Here is a 14217-nt window from a genome sequence, read left to right as displayed (position 1 = left end):
ACAAGACTACTGCATCAACAACGATCTGGTCTTCAATGAAGAAAAAACTACACAGTTGATTATTGGGAAAGCTCAAAATAAGGTTCACTGGTCCTCCTAACATTCAAACCCTAACTTCAACAAAACACTTTAGGTATAGTTCTTGATGATGAGCTGTCTTGGAACTACCATGTTGACTCTCTTTGCATGAAGCTGAGCTCTTCAATTTTTCGCCTTGAAAGCGTATTCGAGCCATCAGCACGGCTGAAGCAACAAGAACATGCTATCATGCCCTCTTCGAGTCTCACCTCAGATATGGTATAATATTCTGGGGTGGGGCAAGCAAGAAAACTTGAAACGAGTGCTGGTGCTCCAGAAACGAGCTCTTCGATCCATGGCGGGTCTTCAGCCAAGAGAAAGCTGCAGGACTCCTTTCAAAAGCCTTGGAATTTTAACTGCAGTCTCATTATACATTCTAGAGACAGTTGATTTCGCTCTAAAATTCACCTCTTCCAAGAAACAGAAATTTTCACAACTACAACATAAGGGCACAATAGCAACTTTAATCTTCCCATCCACAGAACTTCTATTTTCTCAAAGAAACCCTCTAATACGCTGGAGCAAAACTGTACAATATGCTTCCACAGTCAATAAAAGAAGGCACACCCTCCACGTTGAAGAAGAGGCTCCGGCAATGGCTTGCAGACATCCCACTATAAAGCATGGAGGAGTTCATCGCTCGCGTAAGACCTGACGTCAGCAGTGCTACTTGACACTACACTACAAAAAAATAAATAAATAAATTATAATTATAAAAATTTTGACACCATTCTGTGCTTGAAGCTCATGAATAAAGTTATCTGTATCTGTATCTGTATCTGTATCTGTAGGGGCTCTGTGGTGTAATGGTAGCACATTCACCCGGCAAGTGAGAGATCCGGGTTCGAGTCCCGGTGGAGCAAGTACTTTTTGTGATTCAGTGTTTATTGAAAAAATTATATATATATATATATATATATATATATATATATATATGTATATATGTATATATACATAAAGTACTACATTTTGAGAACTTGAATTTGTCCTTTTTTTAGGTGTCAAAACCTAAAACAAGGATAAGCATGAATAAAGCATAAACTAATCAACAACACACTAATTAGCAATAGGATGTTGTTCAATCTTATGCCTACAATATTCTTCTACTTAAATATAAATTTAACACACACATATATAGTTAATAATAGCTACAAATTGTGCTTCAAAATGTTAGTGTTCACTAGTTTGCAGTGAAACTGCCTGGGCTCATTCTCTTCAATCTGGACTTCATGCCATTCGTGTACCAATCAGCTAGCACTTAAGAATATCTTGGGGTGGCAGTCCATTACCACACTTTTTAGTTTATAATTTCTTAATATATTAGGCTTCTGACATCTGAAGTAAAGGGTAGATTTCAATCCTCAAATGTGGTGTTATACTTTTTGTGATATATAACAATCACAAATGTCCGAAATGTTTGAAATCCTTTTATCTGTTAAAACTGAATTAAAAAAAAAAAATTATTTTTGTGGCAAAGAACTGTAAGGAACTGTATTTTAATGTACAATCTAGTGAGACCAAATTATTTTAAATATCACAATAGTTCATATTTTAGTTTATTTTAAATTAACATAGCTAGTAAATAACAATCAAATAAAAATAAAATTGTTAGGGTTGTATTAAGTTAAACTTTCTTCACCTCCTTTTTTCCAAAGTCTCCACCAGGATTCATGGTACCAAAAAACCTGAAGTTCTCTTCAGCAACTACGAACTGCTCATCAGCAGCTCCCTTCTCACTCAACAGCAGAGTTCTTTCCGGCTCTGTAATTCAACATAAAATGTAGGTAAAAAACATCATATAGAAGCCGTGGTATTTCTCTTAACAAATCATGAAATCTTGTTTTTTAGCAGGCAACGTAGTTTAATCCACCATAGTCATTTTAGCAATAATCTTTTTAATAATCTTCATTTTAACAATTTGCAATGAAATAACAATAAAATTATTCCTCACAAAACTTGGGTTTGATTCTTTTTTATTGCTATTTAAACCTGCCTTAGTTATGCTTCAACCTAATCAAGATTTTTTTACATAATGTGATTCTTTAGTGTTTTTGATGAATTAATTAAACATGAAATTAGTAGAGATGTATCAATAACATGAAATTAGTAGAGATGTATCAATAACATGAAATTAGTAGAGATGTATCAATAACAATCAACTTACTAAGTAATGACAAGTCCGTTAACGTTGCTAAATCCATACTTGAAAATCAATCGAACTTCATCATAGCATGATGATACATCAAGAAACAATTGGTAGCCATGAACACTCAAGTCCCAACTAAGACTTAAAAAATCAATGAACAATTTTGAAACTGGATATTGGTTTTCAACACAGAACAACCAATTAGAGCACAAAGATACAAACCACCATTGGTTATATAACCATGATCAAAGAACTGACAATTTACTAATATTTACTTGTAAGTAGGGAAAGTCAAAGTGAAAAAAGGAAACAGAAAGGATTATATTGTTTCTAAACAATTAGGCTGCACAGGATTACTTCTCATTAGATACTGCATGTTAAACACTTACATATTCACCATGTCAGGAAATTAGCTAAGACCATAACCTGCAGGTAGTTACATCAAAAAGATGACATACCCAGAAGTGAATTGAGTCTCTCCAACACACTGTCATCTGCCAGTGATATCTCATCAGCTAGGAAGATGTGCCCACCCCTCATGGCTTGGATCAGTGGACCGTCCACCCACTCGAACAGGTGTCCTGCACTTTCCTGCATCAAAGCAACTAATATAGTATTTCAACTCTAGGCACAATCAGATTTGTATTTTTAGTATGGCAGAATATATACCTTATTTGACAATTCGCAAATGATTTTTTTTTATTTTTCACTAACACAAATACAAAAATACAATGAATTACAATAATTGATTCCTCAAATCATAATGCAAGATATCTTCTCAAGTTGAGACTTTCCATCAATTTGGTTTGTAGAGTTCATGATCATGATGATTTGGCATGAAATTAAAATTCAAAATTGTTGACAGACATTTCTAACTTAAATTATTCACTATGTATCAATGCAAAAGTCAGTAGCACTAAGTTTTGGGTCTTGCACCACCATTATGGAACTGTTCTGCTTGAAGTGTAGAAAATGAATTGTTACCTGGTTAGAACGGTCTCTGACAGGACGTAGTGCTCCCAGGAAGTCTGAGCTCTCAGAGTGCTGGTGACAGTTGACACTAAACAGCTGCTGCTTGTTCAGGCTTGCCAACAGCTGACACACAGTTGTCTTGCCACAACCGGTTTCACCTACCAGCAGCACTGCTTCTTGGAACTCACACGCTTTACCTGTGAAAGCCATTTGGATCGTTCATAAGATTTCATAAATCAAATAAACAAAAATGTCTTATTCACAAATAAATACCTGTAATTACTTTTAGTAAATTATAATATAAACAATAATACACTTAATAAGTTTTTCTTAAGTTGTCACTGGTGTTTTTAGATTATTAAACATCTTAAATTAATACAATAATATCAATTACGTTACACCTAACAGGCAGTAATTTGGATATTTAAAATATATCAATAAGAATAACCTTAATTTTCTGTTAATGATTATTTACATAGACCTTCACAAGAAATTTACTAAAAATAATTAATTAATAAGAATTTAGGTAATCATTAAGGACAATTCAAATTTAGGAAAAAAGTTTGTATTTTATATTTTTATTTATAATGTAATAACAATAGCACAAATTACCTAACATAAATGAAAACATGTTATTAATTCAAAATTTATATATTGTATTCTAGTTACATATTAATGAAGAATGAACTTGTTAGTGAACGTGTTTGTGTTAATAAAAGTATTTTTATTAAAAATATGGTAAAATTGATCAATAAATAAATTAGTATATTTGATCCTATCAAAATTATCTCATCACTAAAATACTGGTATAGCGGAAAGAACTTCCTAGAGTAAAAAAGGGACTTTTATTCTTTTATTTATAAAATTATCACTGCCAAAACAACACAGGCCAATATAAAAAAATGTTTTTGATTATTGATTATGAATGTCTATAGAACTAATGAGTCTTTTAAACCAACCAATTACATTTTTCATAGTGTCACTTTATAGCTTCAAAATGTGTTGAAATGTTTACTGCATTGTGCAATGTTTAATTCTTGGATAATTTTAAGTTAGATTTCAAAATTTTAATTTTCCTTAATGTGTGTACAATTACAGAGCATGTGAACCATGGAGAATGTAGGTGAAGTGATTCCTTAGTTCGTATCTACCCTAAACGATCATAACACTGATAACCACTATTATATAATAGCAGTAACTGTCTGTTTTGTACACAGCACACATTGTACTCTAGATTCAACATGGTGACATACCCACAAGTACAGCCAATCGACGGAGGTTAAAAGTCCAGACAATGTGTCGGAACTCGTGCGGGAGCTGTCCCCCCACCACACGTTCCAGAATGTGCCTGGTCACCGGACTGGTGAGCTCCGACAAGCTGAATAGCCTTTCAGGCTCCACCTTCCGCTTGATGTGTTTCTCGATGACTCGTCTGATAGTCTCACTTTCCTCTGACTTCCGAACTCGCCCGGCTAACACCAGGTAGCCCTCGTCTGCGATATGCTGGTCCCAGTCATAGAACTTTCCTGTAATGTTCATACAATTAACTCAGGAATCAGGAAATATTCAGATTATATGACAGTTTTATAAGTTAAAAACTTTTAAATTATTTCAGCCAATTACTTCTGGGATCAAGCACAACTGGGAATTTAGAGAACTTTATACAGAGATGTAGCTCAAATATTGTAGCTGAGGTTCGATGTAAAAGTACATTGGTAGACAGCGTACATCTGGAGGAATGACAGCACCATAACAAGACAACGGAGATCAACCCGATAGGTAGAAGTGTCCTTGAACGGCCAAAGCTATAGTGGTGGGATTAGGTGAACAAAGACCTGAGAAGATTGGGAAGAAGAAAAGAGGATATAAGAGTCAGAGACATCTGGAGACAGTTTGTTGGTGAGGTAAAGTAGCCTACCACATGGGGTATTAATGACCACAGCAGTAAGTAAGTAATTACTATTCTTGCAGATGTATTATATACATACACTTTCATGTCAAGTTCTCTTTGCTAATAATCAACCACTTGAAGTGTTTCAGGTAAGTACTGTGTCTGTGACCGGAAAGCACAAGTATGGAGCATTTTGACAGGAAAGAAAGCTCTAGGAAATTACAAAATGCAACACTCTATAAATCTTATTCAATCAAGTTCATGCAAAGCACTATTGCTACAATCATAAGAATCAAAGAAACAATGTATACATATCTAAATTTAATATATTCCTCAGAACCAACTAGAAACATAAAATAGAAAGAGGTAGTATAGCATGACGGCTAATTTAGGAACTACAAGATTTAGATTAAATTTTTAAATGAATTCATGTTTTCATGTTTTCAAACAACAAAACAGAACTGACCTTGTTTTTGAGAGGCTAGCCGATAGCGTTCACCCCAACGGAACAAGTCTCGCAATGTGATGAAACCCTGTTTTCCAGCAAATGCAGCACTGCCCTTCCTGTGCAACTGGAGCTCACTCATGATAGCGATCAGCTTCTTGCAATACGACAATGGCATTGCACACCTGCAATCAAATTTCATTTAGTTGTGTTACAACCTATAGTTGCGTTTATGTTGTTATTCAAACAAATAAATAATACAATCCCATACATGGAAAATATCAACATAAACAAACACATGATGATGGATGAAATTCTCATAAGATTTTGTAATTACAAACTTTATCCTTTGACCTCAACATAAATAATTTAAATTATATGACCATTAACAATTGACTACAAAATTAAAATAGTGATGGTTGTATCCAAAATTTAGAATCTTGAATCCGATTCTTAATCTTAAAAAAATTATTCCCGATTCAAATTTGAATCCTAATAGCTTTTTGATGCTAAGTGTAATTTAAAGTACATCATCGCCAAACCAATTTCCATCATTTTTAAACCTTTTGAGACTTGCTTATTCATTGTATAAACTAAGTTAAATCCTTGCTAATCTATTCTATTCTAACTAGGTTGCACCACATGTCATCAAAATTCTCGACATTTGGAACTATGTGCTGCAAAGGTAGTTCTCCAAGGTGGCCTAAATATAAATATACAGGTCACTAATAATGTTACTCAACAGTTAGTAACATTCCAACAACATTGGATTGTCACTGTGCTAATTTTGAAGCAACTTGAGGCGATTCATGCCTTGATACTTTGGTGACTAATCTTCCCTGTGACAAATGTAAGCTAAGTGTTGTTGATCTCCCGTTATCTGATCATCACGTGATTATAGCTGAGTTGATACCCTGTGATTAGTCTGATGGTGATGTGCCGACAAGATAATCCAATGGTGCTCATTAGGATTGTATCACACAGTAAAATTAACTTGTTTCAGGATCATCTGAGTACTATCGATTGGTTGTTTCTTCGGGGTGGTCGGGACTCAACTTCATCGTAGACAATGGCTCAACCAACCAAGCTCATGACACCAAGAGCTGCATCCTGTGATACTACCTCAATCTTCTCAAATATTAGTTTGGATGCCACCTCCACTAAAGAGTCCTCTAAGTAAGAAGGGCAATTACTTAAACGCATATAAAGGCGATATCAAACCTGTGAAAAGCTTGCTGTATAGTCTCTATCTAAACTAGCTGCATGTCCTCATTAATCTGGAATCTATTCCAGGAGGCAAAAAGTTTCCTACGTCACAACCTGATCCACATGATTTGTTAAAAGAAAAACATCTCAGCGAACTCACCAGTAAAGTATTTTCAAGGATGCTTGACCCAATACCTAATAGAGCTGCAAAAAAGGATAACCTTATTTGTGCTTTTGAAGAAAAAATACTCTAACAACCACGTGTTCAAGAAAAATTATTTTATTTTAGCCTTCATTTTATTGGAAATAAATCCATCATTGATATATTTATGCAAGCTTTAAGGCATTCATAGAGCCACTTAATCTAAACGTAAACGAGCATAATTTGCCGAATTCTTGAAATTCATTAAGCAACAACAAATGACAACACTTTTCATTAACATGAATGTAGCTTGTAAAGAATTCAACATTACCATGTAGTTTTAACTTACAGACTCAAACAACCATTTAGTGTCTGAAAAAGTCATATTTATTGCAAAATGTCATAAGGAGTCCAGAAGATAATTATCTATCGTCAACATTTAGAAGTAGCATATCTGTATTAGTGCACTATGCAATATCAAATCCATAATGATCTATGCAGCACTTGCGGATATCCGTTACAAGTACCATATATACTTCAGTAATTCCGGAATATCATTATGTAGCAATATCCAGTAAATACTGAAATAGGATAATAAAGCTAAGCTAGTATGTACACAATGTCTTCATAAGTAAATCAGGACATGTGTGATAGACTCATACCTTTGGTGAAGGATTGTCTCCAGTTCTGGACCAGGGATCTCATTGAAGTGCAGCTCCACAAACCGATTCCGGAAAGCCCTGGATAGGACCTTTCGTCCGCCGTAGAGCCCAGGAGGGTTCTGTGTAGCAAAGAGCCTAAAACCAGCATTGGCTTTTACAGTCTCTTGTGTTTCCGGAATATAGAGTTCCCTGTTATCATCTAGAACTCTGTTAAGAGCCTCCAGGACATCGGTGGGAGCCAGGTTCAGCTCATCAAGGATGATCCAATGTCCTTGCCTCATCGCCTGAACTAACACACCTGTGAACATCACATAAAATATAGTCTAGGTTTTAGTCAGTGAACATTTCACATATACTCTTTAAAAAAATGTAATAAGTCAAGTGCTTAAAACAGTCATAGGAATTATGTCAGCCAATAATTTACAATTATTTATTACACAGTCACTAAAGGTTGTCTATGGTATCTATTATAGTTCATTAAAAAAAATTAAAGACCTAAAATTGAAGTTCAACTTACAGCATAATCTAAACATTTCCTCCTCAAAAATTCATCAACAATACCTAGTTTCCTCTCAAAGAATTTTTTCATAAACTTTAAAACAAAATTATGATTTAATCTGAAGGGAAATTTGACTGTATTAATAATAAAGTCGCTGTATAAATTAAAGAAGGATATGGATAACTAGAGCCAAGATGAAGTACGCTTGTCAATCAGCATTATCACATTGTAAAAAATTGTAACATTCAATTTACATTTTATATTTTATTTTAGTATTTACAGATGTTTTCACGTTCTCTATATTTACAATATTTTCTAACACACTTCACTTTCAATATCATTTTACTGATGTAAAATAGTTTTATATTTTTGAAAATCTAATATATCCACATTTTGGTCAAACAATAATTTTACGAATTTTAATGTTATAGAAAATTAATTAATTCCCACTCAGTGAATAAATAGAATCTAGGATAAGTACCCTCTCTGAAGACGAGCTGGCCTGTGTGGTCGGCACAGTAGGAACCGATGTACTCTTGCAGGTCGGTGTGCTCGTGGTTGTTGATGCGCACACAGCGATTGCCTGTAGCGACGGCCAGGAACGTGATGAGACTCGTCTTGCCAACACATGTGTCACCTTGTATCAGAACAGGATACTGGCTCATCGACACAATACGAGACAAATCCTGAAGGTTACGTCTAACACAGGGTGTCAGGATGTACTGTAATCATACCACAATAATTTTTTTAATTAAATTGAGAATACTGCACATTGCTCAATATTCTTCAAAACTATACAATTTTTATTTATTATAAATTTTCGTAACCCAGGTTCAAATGTTTGAGGTTTGTTCTGATGAATTGATGATTTTTTTTTGGTGAATTATTTTTAAATGTTTTGTTACTGAATAAAAAGGCCACTTTGAAAAAATTACAGCTTATGTTGGGCAAAAATATGTTATCCTTATGGCTTATATTATATGACTATACCTTCCATTCTTTTTTTTAGATTGAAGGACATTTTGTGTACGCACATTAGAGCCTTAAAAATAACTGTCTACATATTAGAATGCCCAGTTCAAAAAAAAAACCTTTTAAAAATTCACGTAACTTTAAATTAAGTATGGTTTTTATTTTTATGACTTCATATTGTAAATGTTAAATGTCCAAATTTTGCTTAGTGATTGCCACTATATACTCCTAATCTGTAAAAATGTGAAAATCAACTGCTAGAACTAATTTTACTACAGGATATCAACAGCACAATTTCATTTTACAGAGTCTAGTCTTAAACCTAAGATACAGTAGAACCTCTAGAATCCAACCTCAGCATAAACTATCTGGGATATTTGACCTAGAATCCAACTTTCTGCTTGTTTCTGGTATCAGGGAGTAACATTAAGCGTAACCGGACTTTTAGATTTTCATCAATTATTAACTGTATACAAAACGATATATACTATCATTTTAGCTAAAATGTTTTAATTCACGTCTTATATTGTATATATTTTTATATCACTGTATCAATGTTTTTTTTCAAATATAGACTTTTTGCTTGGACAAGGGATTATTATTGGTTCTTGAACAATGACTTTTTACCATTCTTTTCACAGTTTGGTCCTGCTAGTTTCGGATATGAAGGGTACTGTTGTTATTATATTGTCTTCAAAAGACTTGCCCCAGATTTTATTTATTATATTTTATTTAAATGTTGGTATCTAAATATTTTACTGACTAACAACAAATTTTTAAGTGTTGTTCCTCCTGATTTTCCATTAAATTCTTATTTTTTATTATTTCATCCATCTTAGCAGCTATAATGGTTTTTTTTGTTTGTTGAGCAACTTCTTTTACACTTTCACCACAAATTTTAACCCTTTAAACGCCAAATTTTTGTATAGGTATTTTGCCCTAGCGCCAAATTACAGAATTTTTTTAAAATTAAAGCCATTTTTTTTTATTTGGTTGAATATAAATAGTTCATTTGATTAGTAAAAACACCCATTGAATACGTTTTCGGGTATTTTCATACAATTTATTGCATTTTTTACATTATAAGTACCGTACCGGAAGGTATGAAATATTATTGAACAATATTATTTAGATAAAACAGTATATTTTTTACTAAATCATACGTGGACAAAACATTATACTATGAGAGGTAAAAAAGTACAGATTTTGGAAAACAGTAGAAAGACAAACTTTTCTACAAGTTTTCTGTTTATGAATAGTCCTCCATGGTATGAAAAACTTCAATGGTCGTCTGCATTAGCCATGATAATGGAAATATTTTCATAAGTATGTCAAGATTTGAAAATTTTCAAAACACTGAACGTAATACAAACTAATAAAACTGTACTAAAACTCAAAAGAAAACTATCAGTAAGCAAGAACGACAAAACTAGAGCACCAAACAAGCCTCCTGTAATGGCGGCGGAAATACTCGCTATGGGCGTTTGAAGAAGTATGGCAAAGACGGATGAGAACAAAGGATCAGCTGTTATTTATCGATACTCCCCAGATGTTCGGTGTGTACGTTGCCAAACGGCAGCAGACAACAAAAGTGACTTGTCCTGCCATCTAGCGGATAACTCGACAACTATAGAGCCTTTAGATTCGTAACACGTAGTTTGCGATATATATCGCTATGGGCGTTAAACGGAATTCTATGCTTGCGGATTAAATCGCTTATGGCATGCAAAGGGTTAAAACTTATGTCATTAGCATAAAAAAATTAAGTTTTACTTTACGGACTGAATCTTATATATCGTAGATGAGTAAAGTAGATTGCAGACAAAGTCTAGTCTTCCCAAAACCACTTGACAAAATGGAGTTACTGTTGAAGCCACTGTGTACCACCTTTTAAGGTTGGTATGATATGGTTGCCAGAGAAAGTCAATATATATTTCTTAATAACATAATGAGGTTATGGGCTATTATGACAGAATTTCTAACAAAGTCATTTTACTGAAACAGCAAGCTTAGTAAGATTTTGTGGGCTGCCAAAGAGATAAATCTATAGGATATATAGTTGGATGTATTAGAAATAGCCAACAACTAGCTTGATATATTTCATAATATTGCACTAAGAAGGAGAGAAAGTCTGTGACAGTTTATAGTATGTGGTACCATTGTTACTATCACAAAAGCCCATGTGTATAGATCCTAAAATATGGTTCTTAAATTAATAATCACAGAAATGATCATGCATAAGATATCATAATATAATATTGGGCCTATGTGTTATTGTAGCTCTTTTGATTTGTTTAAATATTAAGCTTTTAATTCAATAATCCAAAATCTAGTCTAAATTGTAATGAATGTAAGGATAAAAATCTCCTAGAAAAAAGTGAATGGTCATATTAAGCTAAAATGACTGGTTTTAGATACAGTAATTGAAGAAAAAGTGCTTTTATAATTATACAGAGATATGTTTTAGTAGCTCACATTATCAGGTATTGTGGGTTTCAGCTTGCCCTTCTTCACCCAATAGCCTTCAAAGCATACATTACTGCCGAGAGGAGCAGGTTCGGGTATGGGCTGACCCAGCACGCTTTTGATGTCTCCTCCTTCCACCACAGCCCTGGACATATCACATACAAAAATTATTAAACAGAAATACTCCCTAAAAGTAGATATTACTGTCTGAGTCATTGCACAAGCTTTTATTCCCAGTAGTAAAACTAAAAACATAGTAATAACAATTTAAGTATTTTAATTCAATCTAGTATTCAGATTTTGACAGAAATAAAAACAATTCAGATAATGATTGTCATTGCTCTACACATTAAAGCAGTTATTTTGTATGCACTGCACAAAACTTTGAAGAGAAACCGTTCTTCATCAGGCATAAATTAATGAATCTGCTACATAATAATTATAAGAGCTCATCAGAGGAATTCGTTTAAGAAGGAACTATATAACTTCCTCTCTGCATGACTAGCAAATCCATCACATGTCACTAATAGATAAATCACAATCAATGTTTAAATTTAACAGGAATTCACACTTTTAGTATAAGATACTTTTAGTTTGTGAAAGTGTTTCAAAAACAAGTAGTAGACACTTTTGAATACTCTAAGGCAAAGGTAGTGTACTAAATGCATAAGTAGTGAAAGTAGTGTTTTTGGTACCATTTCTCAATCATTTAAGATAGAGCCAAACTTTAAATACAAAAATTTTAGTTTTAAAGAGATAGACGTAATGAAAGTCATACTTTGATATTTGAATGTTTTAGGTTTTATGTGTTTGAAATATCCTAAATTTGAACTATTTTAAACATTTAAAACATGCTGGGAAGTGACAACTATAACATATTTTTAGAAAGAGTACTTTTTTAGTAACAGCAGATTCAAAATCAGTAAACATTGTCATATATTACATTAACATACTGTTTTAAGTGTTCAGTGTGCAATAATTGGCATTGAATACTTTGTGAACCAGAAATAAAAAATGAATCAAAGGTGCAATTGACACAGTCTGAGTATTATACTGAAATCTAAAAACAAGTAATATTTGGCGTATATTGAATTTATTTGTGTATAACACATTGTGGCTGTGCATCAAAAGGTGGCAGTTTAATCCACCTTCTCATAAACTTAACGTCTCTCTATTACTAACTCTACTTAACGTCTTAACGTTTCTGGATACAAACCTGTTATGATGCTAAAAATAGTAATAACTGACACATTAAGTGCATATTTAATATTATTTTTCTTAAAATTTATTTGTAAGCACAATAAAACCTCACAACTTTAACCCTCTAAGTGGCAAGCGCCGTCTGAGACGTATGATTCACGCCGCCACGAAGTGGCAAGCGCCGTCACAGCCATCGCTTCACATTTTTAAAAGCAACTCTTCAATTACAAACTTACAATGATTATCAATTGTTAATGGGTTTCCTGTGACGCCCAGAAAGCAACAATATCAAGGATGAGTGAGTCTAGTGGATTTCCGCCTTCAGCAGCAACTGCCGACCGCCACGCATATTTTAGATGTAGGCAACTAGTCATGATCTTGTAAAAAACGAATGGCCCCCTCTTCTCTCCTGGGTAAATCCCAAATTCTCCCAACCCATCACTAATCTATTACACACACAGTAAAACACGGAAGTACAACAAAGTGACGCACTCGACAGACACTTCGCCACGAAAGTACAAGGATGCGGCGCACCAGCTGAACGGGCGGCGAGAATCTGTAGTCACGTTATCTACTAGATCGCTCGACTTTGACCTCTGTCTGAGGATGGGGAGGGGTTTGCGATAAGACAATTCCTGTTTTATATTTACGAAATATACTGCGCTATGACAAACTAAGCCACTATTATAGGCCCTACACTACTGGGAGGAAAAGACAAGCCCCTTCTAGTGACTCGGGAGTAAAAAAACTAGTTTATACATAGATTTAATTTTTCCCATCTAACTTTTTTGTTCTTGTAAATAGAAAAAAATTTATAAGAAGAAATTGTTTAGAATTAAAATTGTGTATATTCTGTGAATTTGACATTATTTTGTAGCTCCAGTAGTTTCAAAGTGACGGACAGTAGAACTTAAAAATTATTTTTTCTAAAAAGAAATTTTTACACATCTACAATGATATTAATCTGAAAATAATGGTAAGGCACCAAATATTACATTTATTCTTATTCTATAGTTCATAAGGAAAACAGAAATATACAATGTTGCTAGGTTATCACTTGGATAATATTTCCTAAAAATAAGTTTAACGATCACGGCAATTTACCCAAAAACGGCCTGCCACTGAGACCACAAATGACCGCCACTTATAGGGTTAAGGTATGACAGTGAGAGGTTGACGGTACCTGTTAATGAGTGACAGTACGATGCCATGCGACTTGTTGTCCAGCTGGGTGAGAAAGCTGAGACAGAGAGCGGTGTGTAGGGAACGCTGCATGTTGCCACAAGAGTTACCCGCAGCCACGACCAGGGCACGGCACAGGGTTCGCAGGCTGGAAGGTTATTATGATGAGAAACATTACATATTGCATGTAAGGTATGTATGATGTCATGCTATTATATAATAGAGAACTGAGATCACTCTATAAGCTTCAAAATATACATTTATTCAATACAGTATGAGTATTGAATAATATGAGTATAATATCTAACCTATTATATCTATACCTAGCTCATAGGTTTGTGCTTGTTGGGTACAAT

At 33.9% G+C, this 14217-nt stretch overlaps 1 protein-coding gene across 1 annotated transcript in view; it reads right to left on the bottom strand.

Annotated features, from left to right (window-relative positions):
- The window catches only part of LOC124357682 (midasin-like), a 69353-nt gene that overhangs the window by 15765 nt on the left and 39371 nt on the right, over positions 1 to 14217 (bottom strand). Inside the window, exons 18-26 of the mRNA XM_046809670.1 lie at positions 13863 to 14009; positions 11489 to 11624; positions 8523 to 8763; positions 7543 to 7840; positions 5554 to 5717; positions 4450 to 4722; positions 3209 to 3393; positions 2683 to 2815; positions 1718 to 1839 (exon numbers count right to left, since the gene is read on the bottom strand). Of these exons, the coding sequence (XP_046665626.1) occupies positions 1718 to 1839; positions 2683 to 2815; positions 3209 to 3393; positions 4450 to 4722; positions 5554 to 5717; positions 7543 to 7840; positions 8523 to 8763; positions 11489 to 11624; positions 13863 to 14009 (1699 nt within the window). The remainder of the gene's footprint in view (positions 1 to 1717; positions 1840 to 2682; positions 2816 to 3208; positions 3394 to 4449; positions 4723 to 5553; positions 5718 to 7542; positions 7841 to 8522; positions 8764 to 11488; positions 11625 to 13862; positions 14010 to 14217) is intronic.

This window comes from Homalodisca vitripennis, chromosome 3 (assembly GCF_021130785.1).
Source record: "Homalodisca vitripennis isolate AUS2020 chromosome 3, UT_GWSS_2.1, whole genome shotgun sequence".
In the NCBI taxonomy this organism is placed as follows: domain Eukaryota; kingdom Metazoa; phylum Arthropoda; class Insecta; order Hemiptera; family Cicadellidae; genus Homalodisca; species Homalodisca vitripennis.
Note: the sequence above shows the minus strand (reverse complement) of the source record. Positions and strands in the feature narration are given on the sequence as shown.